General features: G+C 37.3%; 2 protein-coding genes and 1 long non-coding RNA gene across 4 annotated transcripts; 1 reads left to right on the top strand and 2 right to left on the bottom strand.

Moving 5' to 3' along the window:
* Positions 1 to 288: 288 nt before the first annotated feature.
* LOC136259560 (fibronectin type 3 and ankyrin repeat domains protein 1-like) lies at positions 289 to 16,913 on the top strand. Of its 2 annotated transcripts, XM_066053029.1 has the most exons (8): positions 289 to 401; positions 525 to 634; positions 4,785 to 4,886; positions 7,144 to 7,242; positions 7,631 to 7,732; positions 8,291 to 8,392; positions 9,747 to 9,831; positions 16,742 to 16,913. In XM_066053029.1, exons 2-8 carry the CDS (start codon positions 578 to 580, stop codon positions 16,822 to 16,824), a joined length of 630 nt encoding a protein of 209 aa, XP_065909101.1. In that variant the 5' UTR covers positions 289 to 401; positions 525 to 577; the 3' UTR covers positions 16,825 to 16,913. The 2 variants fall into 2 exon arrangements, with proteins under 2 accessions (XP_065909101.1, XP_065909100.1); XM_066053028.1 differs by lacking the exon at positions 289 to 401 and having other exon boundaries at positions 466 to 634.
* Positions 16,706 to 20,023, bottom strand: LOC136259561 (SUMO-interacting motif-containing protein 1-like). The gene is made up of 2 exons (XM_066053030.1): positions 19,897 to 20,023; positions 16,706 to 17,787 (listed from the first exon to the last, which is right to left on the bottom strand). Exons 1-2 carry the CDS (start codon positions 19,937 to 19,939, stop codon positions 17,309 to 17,311), a joined length of 522 nt encoding a protein of 173 aa, XP_065909102.1. The 5' UTR covers positions 19,940 to 20,023; the 3' UTR covers positions 16,706 to 17,308.
* A 1,095-nt stretch (positions 20,024 to 21,118) lies between these two features.
* Positions 21,119 to 22,913, bottom strand: LOC136259562 (uncharacterized). Its single transcript, XR_010703298.1, has 3 exons — positions 22,701 to 22,913; positions 22,413 to 22,520; positions 21,119 to 21,266 (listed from the first exon to the last, which is right to left on the bottom strand). It is a non-coding gene; the product is annotated as an uncharacterized lncRNA (long non-coding RNA).
* Positions 22,914 to 23,624: the final 711 nt, after the last annotated feature.

The raw sequence follows: 23,624 nt of genomic DNA, 5'->3' as shown, positions 1-23,624 counted from the left end.
CTACAACAAAGATGTTGTAGCTAGTAGGCCACATGACTGGTAGTTCACCTATAATAGTTAGTAGCAATATTACAGATCACTGGAATGATTAGTTAATTTGGTGACATCCACAAATGCAATAAGAGTACTAAACAAGTGTACCAAGTTGACTACACACAAATAGTACGGGGTGATAACGGTAATTGACTATGGGCAACAAACTTAAGGTCACATTGCTACCAACCAAACAAGAACAATCTGACTCCAAGCACTATACTGAGCTTGATAATTAGTTAGCTAACCATGTAACCACCATACTAATTTTCAGTGGCTTTGGAAAATTCTTTCAGGTGTTAAGTTTTGTAGGGTTAACTGCTGTGGAACAATCTAAATGATGTTTAATAAAACTTCCAAGAAATCAGGTAGGATAATCAGTTTCTTCGACAGTTCCTTGCATGATAGCACTGCAACCTGCTTTGATATCACGCGATGAGCGTGTTACAATTTCCGGCTAGTAACGACAGTGCCCATCCCATATTTTGTAGGAGTGCAGACATTTTAGCCATCCAACCAGAAAAGAAAATTTGATCGCCTCAAAATGGGTCAGGCTGAGACTAGGGCCCAAGATGGCAGAAAGCTGAGGAAACCTAACAAAGTAAGTTTATTGTATGTCACGTGATTCGATGCCATAAAATGTATATAGCTACCTCTGACGCTTGCAAATGTACTGCACAGTACAGGATGGATCAATTAATCTGTAACCAAACCATTCACTGTGTATCTGCGCGTATCCTCAGTTGAGCTTGATGCTACCAGATTATGGCCACTCCAAATAAATCAGTTCTTGTTTCCCGTCCTGCACTCAGACAAATTTGCATTCAGGCAGGCATTTTATTTCTATTATAAGATTAGCAACTTTTCAAGCCATTATTTGTCTGGCACAACCATGGCAAGCTACATAAAAGCATCCCTTAGCTTAACTGTGGCTTCATCTTTTAAAGTTACAGGAATAACACACAGACGATTTTATGCCAACGTGTAGCACAATGACACATAAGCTAACACCAGTACAAGATCGTTTTTGCTCTGCCTGTACAATATGCAGGAAATAATGAAAGAATATGGAATAATGGCACGTTTTATGAACAGATGCAGGTGGCAAACAGAAAACAGAGAATTTATTAGGAGTGGCCTATACTTATAGCTGCTTTAGGTGTGGTCTAGTTATGCCAGCTAACTAATCATCTAAGGGATTCATCTGCTGCTCAAGTTTGCAGTGTACCATAGTACAAGTGACTAGAGATGCCAATTCCCCACAACAGTGTTGACTTACAGATGCAGGAGTGTTGTGCCCCCGGTTGCTGAGAGACCTAATTATATGAAACTCAACAGATTGCTATAATTCATGGAGGAGAGTAGGCCAGTCCACGTGAAGTTGTAATAATGTTGCACACAAGCACGAAAAATTTCACATGAGCCAATAGTCTGTACAAATAGTAGAGGAGTGGCACAATACATATTTCAGTTCTGCTTTGTTTGTTGTTTGCAACGGTGATCGAAAAAACCAGTTGTTAAGGTGAAATGGGACTTATAGTGATGTCAGATGATGATGTGTGGCAGTCACGGTTTTCACGCCAACAATAACAGTGATTATAGATGATTATAATAGGATCATTGATGTATGATCTGGTACTTCCAACAGGTAGTGTCGCTGTGTGTTATAAAAATGTTTTAACTAACACTTCATATAATATAGTGCACATGGGCTTGAATACATCATGACCACATAATTCATGTATTGAATCCTAGTGTAGCGACGTAGCCCCCTAAATTATCCAAATTGTGCACTTTTCATAAAACCACAAAACTTGATCTAGTCTGAGAAAATGGTCTTATCACCTATTTAAAAGTATTGAGAACTGTGGGTTTTAAGTATTCAGTGTGTTGTAGCTCACTATTGATTGAAGCTATCTGCAAGACAAAAATGGTCAAATTTCTGTATAAAATGACCATAAAAGACACCAAACATCAAATCTGCAATGGCATTGCACAGAAACTCCTCTAATCTGACACCTCTGTATGCCTCTGTAAACTGACATTGTTTTGTATACATATTCTACCTCAATCCAACATCCTTGCTAATCCAACACCTTTCTTATCCCAACGAACGTCGGATTATAGAGATTTCACTGTAAGGTCACAGTCAGGTTTATATCACCAACACGTAAATGTTCTTTACTCTGATGGAAAATAATTTAACACTCCACATCATTACAAAGGTCCTTCTCTTATTATCAAAATCTGTCAACACATGGATATTTATATGAATGCTCGAATAGTTGACTGTTCTATAGTTTCTTGATCTTTCAGAAAACACTTCCAATAGGCTGTGGCAGATACAAGGATGTTGCATTGCTATTAACCGAACCCTTTATGAAGTAAACCAGCTATCAAGCAATCTTGCACCTAATAAGCACCTCTAAATATAATTATTGTTAGAAAGACGTTCCAAGTGGTAGTCACCATATAACCATCTGTGACCAGGATCAAGGTATTTGATCGACAAATTGCTTGACTTCGACCTTGATTGCTTGACAATTTACCACATATTTTTATTTTGCTTTGAGCTAGTTTGATCGCTACTTTCAAAGATTTCTTGATTGCTTGATTAAGTGCAATTTTAATAAACCCTTGATCACTTTATTTTATTTTGATCACAGTCACAGATGGTTCTACAGTACTATTGGTAGTGCCACTAGCATTCATAGCCTTGTAAACAGTTTAAAGACTTCACAACTATCTGTAATGCAAGGATAAATTTTCCTATATAAAATGACAATGAAATTTTCAAGAGTGTATGATAGTTGTAACACAGTTTGGTGTTGCTGGCTGTGACAACGTCAGTGGCATAGCTTGCTATACACACCTCTTACAGCTTCTGTGGATCTCATTTAGACCCCTTGAAATTCTACTTTACAGTTAAACAATAATGTTGTAACCCATCGTACCCGAATCTGTCCCTAAATGAGCAGGATATTATGTTTGAAAGAAAATCATTATTCAATACAGCAAAGATTTCAAGACCCCCTCACTTAAACAGAAGGGTATTTCAGAAGCAAGTGTTTCTTCTAATGAATGCTAGGGCTGAGTTACATGTTTTGAAAACTCAAAAATAAGTACATGTCACACACACACACACACACACACACACACACACACACACACAGAATGGCAAAGCAAACAGTAAAAAGTCAATGTCACCCCTTTTACCCTGACAAATGTTTAGGTCGATAAATTAAATGTACAGCTAATTGTACATGCAATTGCTACTATAGACATGGGACAAGGCCATAAATTACACAAATGTTTGCATGTACAAACTAGCCTTAAGAAGAGACAACTCAGCTGGCATATTGCAGTGTTGAGTGTTGTTAATCTTGTTTTGTGCTACCAACACAACTAACTGTTATACTATACCATACAATACAAAATTTTGACGAGATAAAATTTTGGCGATTTAAGTCGAGACAGAATTTGGCAGATAATATTTTGGCGAATGTTTGTGTCATACTACATTCTCTCTATTTACTGTAATTGATTAAAATTTGGACAAGAATATTTTGTATGTTGTATGCCACTAATGTAGTTGTATTATTGACCCAATGTGTCACTGTGTGCTATGTCACTGAATCATGTCATGTGCTAAGAGTTCTGATAGTTGATATAATAGCGTACACATTATCTTACTAGAGACCCATGAGTAGAGTTGGAGTCATATGGAACTACTAGTATGGCCACACTTATATGTATAATAGCAAAGACCTGTGTGTAGGGACCTGTCAATTATGCTTTTTATTTTACCTGTTATGTTATGCTACGCTGCTCAATTTTTTACCTGCTATGCTCAAACTATGCTCAATATTTATGCCTCAGTTCCTTTGTTTTAAATTTGTACTTTATGAGTAAATAGTATTAAGTGGCTGAAGCACAGAATATAAATCCTTGCATGTCAAATTGTGTATTACACAAAGATTGATATACTGTAATAGAACAGTCAGCTACCTGATTGTTCGATTGGAGTTACTGACTGTTGTATTAGAGTATATCGATCTGAGAAGCAAGAATTTGTAGTATTACACAAGTGTTCTGCCTATTATGCTCAATGCTTTCAGTCACCTATCATGTTCATTATTATGCCAGCCTAACTGGTGGGCCCCTAGCAGTGTGGGATTCTTGTAGCCTATCAACAATACACAATCATGTGATAGTCATAACATTGCTTGTAGATTATTTACAGCACATTCACTGTACAAATTGATTGCTTTACTGTTCCTGCTCTTGATGAGATAGTTGTTGCTACAACTCGTAGAGTATCCACCTGACAAAGCTAAAACTGTCCACCAGTTTTTCTTTCTTGACATTAAGAAGTCATAAAATTTTTGAAACTTTGTATATTAGTTGGTTTTCACTCAACAGGTCACTAAACAGTACCACTGTAGCAGGCTAGCCACTGTAGCGGGCTAGCCACTGTAGCGGGCTAGCCACTGTAGCGGGCTAGCCACTGTAGCGGGCTAGCCACTGTAGCAGGCTACTTGTTTCTCAAGTTATTCATGATCAGAAATTTCAGTAGGGATTGTGTTACCATATGCGTACAAAGAGTTGTAAAATACATCAACATTCATATTATTCAAGTCATTTGATCATGTTTACATTTTATTGTTCATATCACTGGGTTGATGAGGTGTAGTAATGAAAATGTGTTTTTGTACTTGTTAGTGGTAATTACCATGGTGTTGTCATTGTAGGAGGAGAAGAAGAAGATAGAGACAGCAGCTCATTCTGGTGATGTTAGTGTTCTTCAACAGTTGTTCACCAGTGGGGTGAATGTCACTGGTGTTGTTGGTGAGGTGAGTATATTCAGTATGTGTGTGTGTAATGGTATAGTTGATGTATAGAATTTCTATCTGTAACAATTATAAGATGAATAAAAAATTAGAAATTTTAAAATGGGAATAGGGATCGCTGAAAAAGCCACTAAAACAAGAAGGGATCGCTGGGGTGGTAATGTAAACCACAAATCCCTATTTTGACTCTCTGTCATAAATTTTTAGTTACATGCTCTGTCATTCAAAATAAGGATTTGTGGTTTACATTACCACCGACAGAGAGTCAAAATAGGGATTTGTGGTTTACATTACCACCCCAGCGATCCCTTCTTGTTTTGTGGCTTTTTCAGCGATCCCTATTCCCATTTTAAAATTTCCAATTTTTTATCATCTAGTTTGTGTACTTTTTATTAATCCAGTAATGGATTATGAAGAAGACTGTGGTGAATAGTGTAATTTTGCATTCTGCATAGTAACACCATCCACATTTCAGTGTACACATGAAACTGATCAAATTGCAATGTTCATACAGACTGAGAGTCTCCCAATATGAGCTACAATTTACATTACTGGTGCCTTTAATAGCTGTCAAATTCAGTGCAAAGATTGTTGTTATACACTTGGCTGCATTATACATCAGGGTGAACTCCCTTCAGACTGGAAGAGGGCATATGTAACACCAGTATACAAGAAAGGCCTGCGTACTAATCCATCGAACTATAGACCTATATCATTGAATAGTATTTGCTGCAAGTTGTTGGAAAATATCATCACCTCAGCAATATCTTCTCACACTACTGACTACAATATCATGTGTACAAATTGATAATGAAGACTGTGGCGAATAGTGTAATTTTGTATTCTGCACAGTAACGCTGTCAACGTTTCAGTACAAACATGAAACTGATCAAATTGCAATGTGCATACAGACTGAGAGTCTCTTAATGTGAGCTATAATTTACATTACTGGTTCCCTTAATAGCTGTCAAATTCAGTGCAAGGATTGTTGTTATACACTTGACTGCATTATTAGAGTATTTACATGACTGCTCTATTAGAGTATTTAATCTGGATAACCCACCCACGTACAATAATCACAGAGCGAAAGAAGCCACCTTGCAACAAAGTCATCAGCCCAGATTAAGCTTCCTGGCCTATACTGAGTTTAATAAAGACAGATTCTATTAGCCACAAGCAACGCACATCAAAAAACCTAACTTTGAGTGTGATCTTGTATGGCTTTTCGAGCGTAATGGCAATTTGGCAAGAAGAAACGGCCCGGTTTGGGCTGTTTCCATCCAGAAACAAAATCAAAAATAGGTCATGGACACACAATGATCCATTCAGCAAGCCTTGCTACTTTTTATCCCAGGATTCTCCTTGTAAACTTCGCTATGCCTGTGAAAGAATAATAATAATAATATTATGAATAATAATATGAACAAAATGGCATATTTCAGTTTTGTCTGAAATACACATACTGTTTCCTTTTCACTTGATACTTACTAGTGGACCTATACTCATTGCAAAGAACCACCAGAGGGTTGTTTTGAGTTGAAGGATGCTTTTCAAGGTGGTTTTTAGGTGTGCGTTCTATTAGGATTTTTGCAAAAAAACATGGGCGATCCCTATTATGAACCCACTAACGTGGTTCATGATAGCAGTTGGCCATCAAGTACAAATGTGTTGATTATGGTGTGTCATCTTAAAGTATACATTAACATGGTAGCTACACCTTGGTACACTGGTACAAACAATACAACACAACACACAGGTGGTGGTGACACACACACATGCACGCACGCACGCACGCACGCACGCACGCACACACACACACACACACACTCAATGACACATTTTTGGTACAATGACCTCTCCTCCTGTAGTGCTCAATGAAGACTTGAAGTTTTTGTGTATTGAGGGAAATACTTGAATTGATTGTAATACCAGTATAAACCAGTCTAGCCAGCACTTCTGTAGTTTGTCTTTAGTTACTGTGTGTGTACCTTACCCTCAAAATAGTTATGTGTGTACAAGACATGTGCCATATCCTGCTATGTAGCTGTATGTTATGTGTTAAGTTAATCTGCTACCCATTACACCATAAATTGTGTACTGAATTATTATAAATAGTTATATCACACAATTGTCCTAACATCCAATAGTTTACAGTATGTGTAATCCTACCATTATTATCATATGATAACATGTACAGTAAATAATTCATGTTGTTGAGTGAGCAGTGTCAGTGTGTTAGTGTAGTTGTGTCTTCCTACAGGTTAGGATAACTGGACTACATGTAGCAGCTAGTAATGGTCATTGCAATGTGGCCTCAACACTACTCAACTGGGGAGCTAAGGTGGATGCTGTTACTACAGTGAGTCAATATGTGGTGTATAGATTATGTGTGGTAGTATGGCTCCCTTGCCCATATAAGGTGACATATTTACATGTTGTACAGTTTTTGTGCCATCTCATCAACTGGAACTAGTAGTTATTTACTGATTCTATGGTGACTCTGTTGTATATAAATTAGAAATATATTTTTGGTCTAAATTTGTTGGGATCAATCATGTAATTTTGTTATGAAAATTACTGACAGTTGGCAAGAAATAACAGTCTATATTATCCTGTTGGTGTAGTAGTTTGTGGTTGAAGTGTTATATTGTGTTGTTATACCAAATCACAATCTCACCAATAATAGGGGTAATGTGTTGTTTGTGTATGTACTGGTGAAGCCATATAATATCACTTGTATTATACAGGTGTACAAGTGTACACCACTACACTTAGCTGTCCGGTGGGATCACACTGATGTAGTGACCCTACTGGTAGAGAAAGGAGCAAATGTTAATATGAAGAATGCGGTGAGCTAGTGTGAATACAGTGTGATGATAAATGAATTATATGGCTTTGTAGAATTGACTTGTATGGCTTCTGTCATTATTAACATGTATGAATTATAGTTAGGGGTCATCCATTATTTTCAACCTTTACGTAAGAGTACAAAGAGTACGCTAGGAGGGAGGGGGTTAAATCACACGTACGCTTATAAAATGACGAATAATCATCGTGTATATACTGTACATAGTATCAACATTTATACAGTATGCTTTGTGAAGGAGGGAAAAAGAGTACTCTTTGTACGCTTGCATAAAGACTGAAAATTATGGATGGTCCCTTAATTAATTAATACTCAAAATGGAGTAGTGTAATGAACAGTTTACTAGTGTACATTACTATATGATATTATCCTGACACTACTAAATGTTTTGTAATAACATGTGTTGTATCACTACATAATAGTACTTGCCTGTGGTGGAAACTTTAATAAAATGTGTAGAACATTAATAATAGTGGCTATGTGTACTGACCCACCCAAGTGTTTACTGTATCACATCATTGTATGTATTGTATCACTATAGCTTGGGAGGACTCCATTAGAATCGGCTGTGGACGACTCAAATAGTTCCATAGTGTATTACTTCATCAGAGAGGTGGGGATGGACCCCACACAGTGTGATCAGGTATACTAACACACAATTACTGTACAGCGTGCTGCATTATAATCATACAAGTTCTCAGTATTTTGAAAATCATCAACCACAAATCTTGTGTATTAGTTATACACATTCAGCAATTAATATTCCAACATGTAGTGTAGTGTAATAAGAGTATCACATGATCTATTTTATGTGTTGAAGTGATGTTATGATTTCCTTAATTTCTCAAACAGCTCAAAGTTTTATTAGGGGTCATCCATTATTTTCAACCTTTACGTAAGAGTACGCTAGGGGGGAGGGGGTTAAATCACACGTACGCTTATAAAATGATGAATAATCATCGTGTATATACTGTACATAATATCAACATTTATACAGTATGCTTTGTGAAGGAGGGAGGGGGTTAGAAAAAAGAGTACTCTTTGTATGCTTGCATAAAGACTGAAAATTATGTATGGTCCCTTACCTTCCTAGATAGTTTGACCCAACTTCTGTTGGTTGTGTATGCTAATGTAAAAGTGCACACTTTAGAAAAGATCACCTGTGATTGACTTTGGAGATGTGTGTGCTATTATACAAACAAGAATTGTGTAAGATTATACTCTCAGATATATACTACACAGTTACCATTATGTAGGAGCTAGTCATGTATCAGGTAGCCTGTATAGGAGGTTTATAAATTTGAGACTGTATCTTAGTGTATCTTCAATGGTGAGTGTGTAGTGTTGTACACTGGGAGATTAAATCTGATATTCAACCTGTGGACACTGTTGGCAGTTATGTGAACTATTTCTGAGTCATAGTTGTCACTCACAATTTTGGGAGTAAGTTAATATTTGGGGAATCTCCCCTTACCTGTCCTACAATAATTAATACTGGTTAATAATCATCTACCCTGCTCATGAGAAGTAGCTATTACTCCCACTACATGGATGATAATGTACTCTTCAGAGCTTCCCCAGCAAAATAAAGTAGAACAGTAAAACAGTCAATTTGCTACCAACATCAAAGTCAATTTGTTAATTATATACATTCCTTTTACCACATCAAAAGAATTTTGAGTAAAATAGAGCAGTGCTGCACTGCTTTACCGCTCTTTAGGGAAGCCGCTGCTCTTATAACATTTCTATATGTGGTTGTTATATTATTGATTAATATGATAGTTGAACTAAGATAATAAACACTGTAGTGTTTATCCAAGTAAATACAGTATGTACCTGACACATATGATACAAATCACAAATATGGTATAGGACAGAGAAGAGGTGACTTGTCTCATGAAATCAATGTTGAAATATTGTGGTATTATAAGGGCTATCTGTCATTCTGTACATATTGATGTACTATAACTGGGGTGCTATGGTAATACTTAATGTAGTGGGATCAACAGCGGATAAAGGAACTGATAGAGAGGGAGGAGAAGATTAGAGAGTCAGCAAAGAAGGAAGAACTCAAACAAAAAGGTATCACTATCTATCCATGATCTGTTATTACACAACATTACTCTTACATTTAGTCGAGGATGACTCTATTATGTATAGTACTTGTAATTTGCCATGCCCACTTTTAAACCATCACAGTTCAGCTTGCTACCATAGTTGCAGCTGTAAAACACCTTATAAAGTGATAGATGACGCATGGACAATGTCCTTTTAGCCATTACTTGGTGTTTACCTGTGCATGATTGCAGTGTAGCGGACACACCCATTTGCAATCAATCGATCGCATCATTCAGTACTGCTGCTATGCACTTTCCAAATGCTTACAAACTTATTAAATAGGTTTAGAAAGGTAAAACTTAAGAAGGATGTGTATAAATACAAGAAAACATGTAACTTGAAAGCTAACACCGAAGCTTCAAATGTTCGAACTTTTTATTAGCAAATGTTCAAAGGTAAATTTCAATATTTGTCCCAGCCCTGATTATAATCATGTGAATCATGGTAATGGGTCTTGTGTTTATCTGTTTAGTGAACTCTACAAGAATTATTATTACAGGTATTTTCCCATAAAGTACACATGAGTACCAAACCACGTTATGTTCACTGTTGTTGATGTATAAGTGTATTGTATACATTTGTGTATAAATTAACCAGACCGAATTCCATCTTTTAAATTTGTGTGTAGTGTAGTGTTGTGCATGTGTGTAGTATTGTGTGTGCATGCGTGCGTGTGTGTGTAGTGTGTGCTACAACATTGTACCAACTAAGGATACCAGTCAATATAATGTATTTGGTGTCAATGCTATCTAATCCAAAACAGCCAAGCTGTAAAAAAAGAGTGCGGCCCTGAGAAAGGCTATGGTGAAAAAAGATGTGAAATCCAAGGTGGCGGCCAAGAAATGGCTGTGATGGTAGGTTAATGGTAAAAATTTTAGTAACGACAATTCAGGTGAATTTTTGTGCCGCTTCACAAAATTTACCTGAATTGTCATTATTAAAATTTTTACCATTAACCTACCATCACAGCCATTTCTTGGCCGCCACCTTGGATTTCACATCTTTTTTCACCATAGCCTTTCTCAGGGCCGCACTCTTTTTTTACAGCTTGGCTGTTTTGGATTAGATTTCACTTCTTTTTGTATTTGTATACCCCAAAGCCGGCTTATGGGGCTTTTTAACCTGTCATTTTTTCTTTACTACAAGAAGAAGAAAAGATGAAGCAGGATGATTTCTTTGTAGCTGACCTCTCTGCAAGGTGATCCTTCTAGCTGATCTCTCTACCGGATGACTTGCTTGGAGCTGAACTCTCTACAGGGTGATTTGTTTGTAGCTGAACTCTCTACAAGGTAACTTCTTCTAGCTGATCTTTCTACAGGGTGATTTGTTTGTCTCTACAGGGCAATTTGTTTGCAGCTGAACTCTCTACATGGTAGTTTCTTTGTAGCTGAACTCTCTACAATGTAACTTCTTCTAGCTGAACTCTCTACAGGGTAACTGCTGAACTCTCTACAGGGTGATTTGTTTGTAGCTGAACTCTCTACAAGGTAACTTCTTCTAGATGATCTTTCTACAGGGTGATTTGTTTGTAGCTGAATTCTCTACAGGGAAATTTGTTTGCAGCTGAACTCTCTACATGGTAGTTTCTTTGTAGCTGAACTCTCTACAATGTAACTTCTTCTAGCTGAACTCTCTACAGGGTAACTGCTGAACTCTCTACAGGGTGATTTGTTTGTAGCTGAACTCTCTACAAGGTAACTTCTTCTAGATGATCTTTCTACAGGGTGATTTGTTTGTAGCTGAATTCTCTACAGGGCAATTTGTTTGCAGCTGAACTCTCTACATGGTAGTTTCTTTGTAGCTGAACTCTCTACAATGTAACTTCTTCTAGCTGAACTCTCTACAGGGTGACTTGTTTCTAGCTGATCTCTCTACAGGGTGAGTTGTTTCTAGCTGAACTCTCTACAGGATGATTTGTTTGTAGCTGAACTCTTTGCATGATTGTTTCTTTGTAACTGAACTCTCTACAATGTGACTTCTTCTAGCTTCTCTACAGGATGACTTGTTTCTAACTGAACTCTCTATAGTGTGATCTGTTCATAGCGGAACTTTCTACTGGGTGATTTGTTTGCAGCTAAACTCTTTGCATGATTGTTTCTTTGTAACTGAACTCTCTGCAAGGTAACTTCTTCTAGCTGATCTCTCTACAGGGCAATTTGTTTGTAGCTGAATTCTCTACAGGGTGATTTATTTGAGCTGAACTCTCTACATGATGGCTTCTTTGTAGCTGAACTCTCTATTAGGTATCTTCTTCTAGCTGATCTGACTACAGGGTGACTTGTTTGTAGCTGAATTCCCTACAGAATAACTTGCAATGTAATATAACTGTGTAAATTATACATGCAGCTGAATGCTTTATTAGGGTGACTGTTCTATTAGAGTATCTCGATCTCGCATTTGCTGCACGTAGTTGCCTTTCGAATCATAACTCAGTGATTTGTAACCCGATTCTTCTGTACTACTGCAAGAACTTTCTATGATGATTATTCCAGCTACATACTGATTTTCAGTTCATTGCTCTAAGCGGTTGGCCTGGTAGACACGAAAACTAATAGTTTTTTTTATTCATAAAAATCGATCGCGTAATTTTGACACAGGCTGGGTTTTGTGTCATATCTCCATGGTCTTTATCCCTATTCCTTTCAAACCACAAAAAGGCACTCCTACGATGGTTGCTCCATCTACCTATCAATTTTCAACTGATTCCTCCAAGGGGTTTACCCTGTAGGCGTGACAGACCTTCGACCTTATTTTACGAAAATAATCGGTAATAACTCCGTGAATGTTCATCGGATTCCTACCAAGTTGGTACGGAGATCCGCCTTAATGAGCCCTTTAAGTGTGCCAAATTTCAGCCCAATCCGAGCATGCATTCGTGTTTTATGGCGAATTTTGCGAAGTGTGCGAAATGAAGATGAAGAAACGAAGAAATTAAAACGAAATTTTGTTCGCTCGTATCTCGGAAATGGCTGCACCGATTTTCTTCAAATTTGGTATGTAGACTCCCCTAACTGGGCGGCACGTCTCTAGCAAATTTGGTTCCAATCGGATAAGGGATCACAGAGCTACATAGGTGTGAAAATTGCGTTTTCTTTCTTCCTGTTAATATACTCACGGTGTGGCGCGCCGGCTTCTTGGGCCGCACGACACACTATCGTGTGTCTTGATCTATCTCATTGTTAGCTACTAACAATTGAATCAATTACTAATTAACACTTGAGACATACCATTAGCCTAATATTTCGAGGGGAAATGTTTTTGAGGTTTTGGGGGTTAACAATGAAAAGTTATCCTTGACATGATAGTACTGAGGGTCACTGATAATGTTGCCCAGACGTTTTTTTTCTGTTGATTTTGCTACATATCAGCCACTAAGAAGCCGGAACAGCCCTGTGATCTCATGTCTGGACTCCAATCGCGGTCTGCCTCCATTTTGAAGTCTATCTCTTGCCCACCCCCCACCCTCCTCCCCTTTGTGAGCACTCATGATACTATTTCGCTCATCCAACTGCTCAGATTTTCTATCTTATTTGGCAGGAAACTCTACAAACAGCTACAAGTACTGGAAGTGGTCTGAAAGGTAATAGATTGATGTATTTCTTGTGTAAATTTCATACGCGTGCTTGTTATCCTTGGCGAGTTATGCTAACTTGACTTGAATTTTTTAAACCGCTAATCTCAAAACTTTTAATGTGTGACTTGGAATGTTTTTCCAAAATCCAGTCACATTTTTCACATTGTTCAACCTCTACATCACCCCTCAAAATATTTAGGCTATATGCTATGTAACATCTTAACAGTACAGCGGAACCTTCCTAACCCGGTGACCTTCAGACCCAAATGTCTTGGCCTTAGTGTGAAAGGTGCTGCATTAATTAAGTGAATGAGTTGTAAACTTATCATTTGCTGGATTTATAGTTGACTTTTTATAGAGAGGTGGCCTTTCTGTACAGATGACCGCAAAGACAAGTTCCACTGTATTAAGGGCATTATATGTAGACAGTGTTATTGATTACTCCATGCACAAAGCTCACATGACATTATAAAGAATCATAATTTGTGTTTTGTGTAATTAATGTTATAAGTGATATAGTTATGCATAATCATACAGGATGATAGTACTGTACAGTAGGGACCGCAAACGTTTGGGCATGGCCCATAAATAAACATCACCCAAAACCCAGCCTCAAGTTTCCCTGATGATGATGAGGCAGTATTGGTTAGGTAAAATAAGCCCGAACAAGCTTTCAGATTGACCCGAAATGCTTTCAACAAGTTGCTACGGAATTATATGCAACAGAATTTTCTATTGACTGACTGAGTGGAGTAACTGACTGATGCCTTCAGACAAGCATAACTCAATAATGGCTAAGGCTACGGGCTTGATTTTTCACTGTTCGACTTCACTTCAGCTGGCCACGTACCTTGGCGTACCGTAGTATGTACAATGCATTCTTCATGTACTTACCAGTGTCCTCCCATTCATCTTGGTTGACAGCGAAAGGCATCAATTTGGCAGTTGCACATGATGGCTTCCCTTCCCTTCATAATGGAAATCGTCTGTATTTTTCATAGTGACTACTTTGATTGCAGAGATGCTTTTTGAACAGCTCTTGATTTGTACTGTTGTATAACAGGTTGAACATAGCTGACAACAAAGCGTAATAGATACTTCACTTTTCAGATCATTATTGGTAGCTGGAACGTGCAGCACCATTTCTTTGTTTTGAGTGGGTTCACCATTCATATTAATTTTATTTTACAAAAAAGGTTAACAAACAAGTGTAATTTTCAACTAGAGTAGGGACCATAGCACATTAATAAAAAGTACTGAAACAAGTTGGAGTAGTGCATGATATTAAATCACAGTAAAACAATAAGAAGTGTCATATCCCTACTGTGCTCAAGATACCATAATGGAAATGCACAGTAGGGATATAACATTTCTTATTGTTTTACTGTGATTTAATATCAAGCACTACTCCAGCTTGTTTCAGTACTTTTTATCGATGTGCTATGGTTCCTACTCCAGTTGAAAATTCAAATTATTTTGTACGCTAGAGTCTTAGTGTATCTAAAGGCAAATAGGATTACACCTACAAGAAAAAAAGCCATGTAAAAGCCGTAATATGAATTTTTTTAAATATTATCATACAGTATGATAGTAACTGTATATATAGTAGGGACCACAAAGGAGTAAGTGTGGCCCACAAAATAATATCACCCGAAAACCAACCTCAATTTTCCCAGACGACGATGAAGCAGTATTGGTTAGGTGAAACTATGCCCAAAAAAACTTTCAGATTGACCCAAAATGCTTTCAACAAGTTGCTACAGAATTTTAAAAATAATTTATTCAACGGAATTTTCTACTGACTAAGTAAGTAACTGACTGACTGATGCCTTCAGACAAGCGTAACTCGATAACGACTAAGGCTACGGGCTTGATTTTTTAACTGTTCAACGTCACTTCGGCCCGACAGGTGCATTTTGGCATACCACAGTACGTACAATGCATTCTTCATGGACTTACCAGTGTCCTCCTTTGTGTCCCATTCACCTTTGCTGACAGAGAAAAATATCAATTTGGTGATAGCACATGATGGCTTCCCTTCATCATGTAAATTGTCCATATTTTTCATAGTGGCTATTTTGATAGCAGAGGTGCTTTCAAAATAGTTCTTGATTTGTACTGCTGTGTAATGGGTTGAACATAGCCAACAGCAAAGTGTAATGGATACTTCACTTTTCAGATAATAATTAATATAATTGGTGCACGCAGCACAATTTCTTTCTATTAGTATGCATGGATTGCAGAGGTGTTTTACGAACAGTTCTTGATTTGAAATGCTGTACAATGGGTCAGGGCCAGAGCCCATGGTCCGGCCAATCATTTTTCAACTACTAGATTTTAGTGAAAAGATTGAGATACTCTAATAGAGCAGTCATCAAATATACTCTAATAGAACAGTCATCGTGATACTCTAATAAAGCATTCAGTACTTATGGTCTAAGCCATGACATCTGTGTTAAAATACCCAGTGAGTCATCTGCATGGTACATTGCATTGAGCTAATTGATCATTCATGTCATGTCATGTCATGCAGTTACAATCTAAAACTAAACTTCTATGTTGAGAAATTTTTGTATACATCATGAAAATAAAATTAGCTACTAGCTATAATAGTCAGATATGAAACTCAATTAATTGGTAATATAGCACAAAATTACCATTGATGTTAACTAATTACCATTGATGTTAACTAATTACCATTGATGTTAACAAAAAGGAGAGACTTTGCACGTAAAATAGCCTCCAGATGAGTATCTATTTTCAAAAGTTTCCCTGGGGGAGCATGCCCCCTGACCCCTCTAGCTTAGCATGCTGTGTGTACTTATAGCACCTGCAGTTAAGTAACACACCAAAGCAGATAATCTCTGATTTACAGATCATATTAGATCAATAAAAACTGAGTAGTGTGCATGACTATGACCTTCATTGCAGTCCATGGATGGCCGGACCGCTCAAAATCTCTGGGCTCCAGCCCTGCAATGGGTTGAACATAGCTGGCAAGGAAGCGTAATGGATAGTTCACTTTTCAGACAATAAGGGGCTGGGCATTTCAGATGCGGGTTTACCAGTCATTATAAAATTATTTACAAAAAAAAAGTTAACAAATTACCACCTTCCTTCATTATGAAACAAGCGCTTAAAAATTTATGGATTTTTTTACAATTTTGTAAATATTTCACCCATTGTGTTTATCACATTCTACTGTAAAATTAGGTTTGTGCTAACATGTGGGATTCTTGCAGATCCGGTCACAAATATTGTTAAATGTTTTTTTAAAACTAAAACTTTATGTTTCTACAGATGGTGGAACTGCTAGTGATGGTGATGATCAGGAGGGTCACCATGACAACGACAATGATGGTGATAATGACGATGATGAGTGACACATCATACATGAACTATTTTATAAACTAGTTGCATCATCATCATCATCTTGGTTGTACATGATCTGTATTATTCTCAGATTTTGTTACCATAGGGACCACCCGGAGTGGTAGTTTATGTATCATAAGTCATTAGTGTGGTAGGTGAATCGAAACTTATTAATGATATAAAAGAAAATATGGTATCATTTCAAAAACTCTACAATATATCAGTCTCAAGTACCAAAAATCTCTTTTGTGGAATTAAGATTTCTCTGTGTTTTCTATTGGCATATGCAAAGAACAGAATGACATTCCTCAATAGATTGCTGTCACCATTTGTCAGTATAATCACTAGTTCACTACAAACCACTTCTTTATCATGTAAACAAGCTCATTACATTGTGTTTAGAAAGATAATTTTAAAAATAGGCTAAAGAAACTTCTGACCTTTATACGATTTGCATGGATGGTTAGCTACTAGTTTTATTCAATACTGTGTTAATTATGTACAAATTTTTGAGGTCCATAATTTTCGTGGATCGACTAATTTCAAGATTTTCACAGTTTTATTTTTGAGGATCACTTGTCCTTCACTGAGGATCACTTGTTCTTCACTGAGGATCACTTGTTCTTCACTGAGGATCACTTGTTCTTCACTGAGGATCACTTGTCCTTCACTGAGGATCACATGTCCTTCACTGAGGATCACATGTCCTTCACTGAGGATCACATGTCCTTCACTGAGGATCACATGTCCTTCACTGAGGATCACATGTCCTTCACTGAGGATCACATGTCCTTCACTGAGGATCACATGTCCTTCACTGAGGATCACATGTCCTTCACTGAGGATCACATGTCCTTCACTGAGGATCACTTGTTCTTCACTGAGGATCACATGTCCTTCACTGAGGATCACTTGTTCTTCACTGAGGATCACTTGTTCTTCACTGAGGATCACTTGTTCTTCACTAAGGTTATCTATTAGAAATTAGACTATGGTACAGCTCATTTACAAGGTTACTAAATCACTTAGTCACCTGACATGCTCATTTTAATTAGTCACCAGTGGCATAGCTACCATTGAGGCAGCTGCCTCGGTAAAAAAAATGCTCAACAATTCAGGCTGAGCACTGAGCAGGCCTGAGTTTTGGCACCTTGAATATTCTACTCAAATGTTACTATACAGTATTACTGTACCACACACAATAGAATCTATGGCTGTAGTACTAAGCAGGCCAGAGCCCATGGTGACACAGTCCTGGACCACTTTTCAGCTATATACTTGAATTTGTATGTGGAAAAAGATCGAGATACTCTAATAGAGCAGTCATCGTAATATACTCTAATAGAACATTCAGTGTAAATTATAGCCAGTACTCTTACACTGCTTGGTCTAAATCATAAAAGTGTTCCAATGAATTAACTGCATGCCACATGCCACATAAAGCCCATTGATCATGCATGTGTATCATGAAAACAGCTTCCACATGCCATTTCAAAGATATTTTCAAAAATTTCCTTGAGGGAGCATGCCCCCAGACTCCCTAGCTTGACATACTTAGCTCATGTAGTTGATTATTTCATGGAAGAGATATCTCTGACTTAAATATATTATATCGGATCAATAAAAAGTATAGTGTGCATGAACTATGACCTCTGTTGCAGTCCATGACCACTCAAAATATCTCCAGGGTAAGTCAGTTTTTTTGTGTTGAGTACAATTAAACTAGTCATGGTATACTGTTGCATTAACTAATCTGGAGCATGACATGTAGAAAAATACTCAGAGTCTTCTGAAACAATTTCTCCCATCCAACCAGAGAATCAACCTGCAAATGCTGTACCATCCATGCTTGAAAGTGTTTGTGAATCAGTTGAGTCACAAGCAGACCCTCTCAATTACGTTAATGTATAACTTACTTTGCCTCGGTAAAAAGTTTTTCTGGCTACGCCACTGGTCACCTACACATGTTCATTTCAATAGTAACCCGCCCTCAAGCAATTTTGTACGTGATAAATAATTATAACACGAAAGGCACACTGCAGTACTTGATAATACTGTAATACTCTTCTTATCGTGTTCTGAAAATAATTCTGGACAAATAGTAGCTACGAGGGGTCCGACACGTATGGAATCTAGCATTAAGCAGGATTCAAATCTTTAAATCTTGGATAAAATCCTCTAAATCTCTAAGGCTGAATGAATCTTTAAATCCTTAAATTTCCTGTAAATTTTTGTATTCTATTCCTCAATTCTCCATTTATTCTTTGTACAAGATCGAGATACTCTAATAGAGCAGTCAACTGCAGCAGTTGAAACTATTCTAATAGAATATTTATAATGTTAAACAGATATTGAAGAAAAAGCCAAAGTATTCTCTACTTTAGCCTGCTATGATGTATGGTTAAAGTAGGGATTAAAATGCAATCATTCAGTTGTGTTTTGTCTCAGCAACTTGTTTCAGTGCTTTTTATTGCTGCAGTCCCTACTCATATGGAAAATTCCAAATTTTTTCTTATACTTGTTTGTGTACTTTTTTTTGTAAATTTTATTGAATAACTGTACTTAGTAATTCACCCCCCCTGCAATTCTCAAAATACGCAGCTAAACGTTCCTAAGGATGCGTATTTTTAACAAACCGCTTTAAAAAACACATTACCCACAGAAGTATTTTTTCAACTGTTTTATAGTGTGTCTACAGTATTATTTTCCACTAATTCTCTCAACAAAGCCTCAGGGCTGCTCTTACTTTTAGTTCGTGTAAGTACAGGTCATGCCCACTTTCTAGACGACGAAATACGCAAGCTTATGAGGCCTACTACAGCAGATTTCTCTTGCGTTCAAATTTTACGTAGCCTGTATTGTGCACGTGCCAGGCTTTGAAAGTGAAGGTACGAGTACAATATGGAACACGAAGATTTGAACACAATACAAATCTGCTGTATGGTGTTTTTCAGTTGTAGTATGCCTGAAAAGTGCTCTGGGAAAGCTACCCATAGAGTCTGTAGAGAGGCACTATATACACCTGGTTTTTAAACTTGGAAAAGAAACCACCTTCAAGCCAAAGCAAACACTCTAATCCTTACACATGTAGTTTCTCAACCGGCGATGTTGAACAGGCAGCAGCATCAGTATCCTGAGGTGTATCCCAACATTAAAATCATGTGCTTGCTACAATTATGCTACATGTTTATTCTAATATGTTGGGGCGCTGTGGTGTGTGTGCTTTGATGGAAGCCATACCCATGAGAGATGGCCACAATAAAGAAGGATCAAAGATAAAACAGTGAGACAGTAGCACACACATCGTAGGTAATTAATATTGTGAAAGGTTTTTCACCACAAAATTTGAAGCGTTTCTGCCAAAGAAGCAAGGCTGTAGCTGTAGCCAGTTTTCTGCTGCGCTTTACTGAACGCATCAGTGAGGCAGTAGAAAGTTCGCTAAAATAATATATTTTAAAAATTTTGTAGCACCTCGTCGGAAACGTTTCGGGTCATTCTGAAGACACATTTGGGCTTGTACCTGACCAATACTGTGAATTGGCCGTGAAGGATTTCTGAATATGATTTTCGGTAGATTTTTCTTTGTGGACCACACCCACACCTTCATCATCCCTACTATACAGTACTATTGTACTGTATGATACTACATTATATGTTTCATTGAAAAACATCTAATTAAAAGTTATGAATCACATGATCTACTTTGATGAAGTCTCATTGTTAAATCAGTACACATCAACATATGCCCCTAAGTACTCAAAAAGGATGCAACCTACTTACAAGTTCATCACAACATAAAAGTGTCTGATGATTAGAGAACACACAAAAATTATCAGGAGTTAGACCCTTTGGTGGTGTCTAAGTTACTTAGACTCTTCACATATTACGCGCACCTGCACTGATAGTGCTGGCAATGACACCTGAAAATTAATTTTAAACCATAACAGTTACAGGTGGAGTAATGGCTTGTTTCTATATACTAATAAACTCTACATTTCACATTTCTTTGTTACAAACAGTTGTCAACAGTGTTAAAGTACAACAACTACACAAAGAGTCTAGACTTCAGACCACAGGGGTCTACGTAATTTAATAACCCTCATACGGGTCATACCCTGTAGTAGCATCTTCACTTTGCTCAGGCACCACGACATAGGGTCATCAGGTTACTAAGTTACTTAGACCCCTTTGGTCTGAAGTCTAACTATTACTTAAAACTTGTATAAATATAATATTTTGAGCACTATAACCAAAACAACTTCTTCTTGACTCACAAATTAAATACAAATTTTGTTACATGTCATACATATCTTTTGTTACTAAGACAACAGGGGTAATACCCTACCTGTACATGGAAGGCTCTGGCCAGTTGATAACAGCTCTCAGCTTGCATGGACTCCACTTCAGTACTGTGGAAGGCGTGAAGTGCTAAGTGTTGTACTTTACCATAATCCTACAGTGAAGTAAGATGGAGGTCAGTAGCATATTGTATAGACTAGAACTAGCTCCATTATTTAAATATCTCATGTTAGTTTAATTGGATAGGTGAACTTGTTTGGGTAAGATTGATATACAGAGCTCTGTTCAGTTACTCTAATAGAACACACACCAGTTAACAGTATACTCTAATAGAACAGTCATCATTGCTGTTTGAATAGTTTAATTAGGTACCAGTGCCATTCTACATACAAGGATACAATACACACAATGTCATAGTAGTATACAGTAGCTAACTGCTACTAACCACTACACATAATGTAACCGTCACCAATGACATATGGCAGATTAATCTAATAACTTGTGTGATATTTGATACAATTTTGACTTCACTACAACTTGTTAGCATGCAGTGCTCTTAGTTATCGAAGCCTTCACCGTCTATAAGGTATCAGTTTCTGGGGTAAATGGATTACTGTGAAAAAGAGTTATGTAATTGCAGAAAATGTTTTATCTGAAAGGAAATACTCTGCTAGTTGTTAGTTGTATCCATTGGTAACAAGAATGGCACTATACAGCAATGGATAATGTCTGTAGTAACTTGTCAGCTACTTTGGATATGGTACCAATGTTGATGTGGCTGTGCTAACTTTGCTGTAGCAATTCACAAGCGATCGTAACCTGATGACTTAGCTATACCCATACAAATTTGTATATCTACAAATTGTATTTCAGAAACCACTGAAACGTCTAATGTGAAAAAGTAATTAAAGTTGGAATTATATCCGAGTTCAAAGCATATACTGGCCTATAACTTCACAAACAGCTAGATTTCTTCAGTAGCCTCTGGAGTAGTGTTATCCCTGTTATCAACTGTTTTGTTGTAGAGAATCGCAAGTGGTTTATGCATGTCAAAGCAGCCAGTTGAGTTGGCAATATTCATGTAGTCACAAGGGATCTGAAGTACACGCGTATAGCAATTTTCAACACATTTGTTGTATGAACACCACAAATGGGCCATTATGGGTGTACCCTGCAATGCATGACATGATCATGCAACTTCACTATTCATGTCCTATAAATACTGTTAGCCAAAAATAAACTAATTCATCACTGCTTAATGTCATACAGTATCACACAGCTCAGGAGACAACTAACATACCTTTTTGAAGAAGAAATGGTTGGCTAGATGATTAAGTACCATTGGATTAGTGGAGTCGATAGTGTATGCTCTGGAGAGCAGCTCCACCCCCTTCTTGATTGAGTCATGCTGCAGAAATGTCACATGATGTCACCACAATACACATCTCTTGGTGAGTGGATATGTCTATGAGGCAATGTGCCTTTTTAATATTTGGTTTGCACAATTATTCAACCCAGGAAAATCAGAACACCTTGATAATCAGGACACCTTGATAATCAGGACACCTTGATAATCAAGACACACTACCTGTTTACTATTCAACTCTAATACAGCCAGTCCCACTACAGCACCAACACACTGTGGGTCTAATTCTAGTGCTCTCTCAAATGCCAACCTGTAACAACACAATACAATACAACTAGACAGATGCTATCATCACCATGGGATGAGCCTGCGTAGTTGTAATTATATGATCTAGTGACTGTATGACATTGTTTCTATTATGTACTGTAGGTAGTGAGGCAGTGGCAGTCATTACAGATATTGGAACATGTTCATTCAGTAATGAATGACTACATCAATATTACAATTAAAACTGAACAATTAATTTGAACTACTAACAATTCATTTATTTACCACTGCATATATTCACATTGTATATTAAAAATTATTAATAATATCTACTTCATTTTAATAATTTTAAAGTTCTTTTTTGTTATAGCATACTGCTATACACGTGTGACTGTTCTATTAGGGTGACTGTTGTATTAGAGTATCTCGAATCAGCCAGGGGGTGTGCCACTATTTCATATTTTTGTTGTGCTAGCCGATTATGAAATACAGCTAGGCCAATAATAACAGGCTGTCTGTGTCATTGTGGATTGTTAAGAGATGTGGTCTTGGTACTCGATTGTTATTAATCAACCAAGATTGTGTTAACTAATTAATAGGCGTGGCATTAAACCTTACATAAGTATCTACCAAGCGTAAGTGCTTCAATAAGTTGCAACAGTAATACAGTGAAACGTGTCTCGATCACACACGGATAGAGGTCGTGCAATGCAAAGTTCCACAAAATAAGTACTACTATGAACGAAGAATTGGACATTTGTATGCCCACTTGACACCACGTCACCAGGTCCTATTAACAATTGGCTACACTGGGACAATGTGAGTAAACTTTACCACAATACACACTGGCAAAGAGCAAAGCAAAGCCTCCGGCAGTTG

This window comes from Dysidea avara, chromosome 7 (genome assembly GCF_963678975.1).
Source record: "Dysidea avara chromosome 7, odDysAvar1.4, whole genome shotgun sequence".
NCBI lineage: Eukaryota > Metazoa > Porifera > Demospongiae > Dictyoceratida > Dysideidae > Dysidea > Dysidea avara.
The sequence above is the reverse complement of the archived record's forward strand: the minus strand, read 5'-3'. Positions and strand labels throughout refer to the sequence as shown.

Excerpts from the sequence above, each read along its gene's own strand:
- LOC136259560 (XM_066053029.1), top strand. The coding sequence starts at position 578 with ATGGGTCAGGCTGAGACTAGGGCCCAAGATGGCAGAAAGCTGAGGAAA. Across the intron at positions 635-4,784 it reads AGCTGAGGAAACCTAACAAA|GAGGAGAAGAAGAAGATAGA; the intron begins GTAAGTTTATTG and ends TTGTCATTGTAG. Across the intron at positions 8,393-9,746 it reads ACCCCACACAGTGTGATCAG|TGGGATCAACAGCGGATAAA; the intron begins GTATACTAACAC and ends TACTTAATGTAG.
- LOC136259561 (XM_066053030.1), bottom strand. The coding sequence starts at position 19,939 with ATGCTGCTGCCTGTTCAACATCGCCGGTTGAGAAACTACATGT. Across the intron at positions 17,788-19,896 it reads CCGGTTGAGAAACTACATGT|ATAACCTTAGTGAAGAACAA; the intron begins GTAAGGATTAGA and ends AATTTCTAATAG.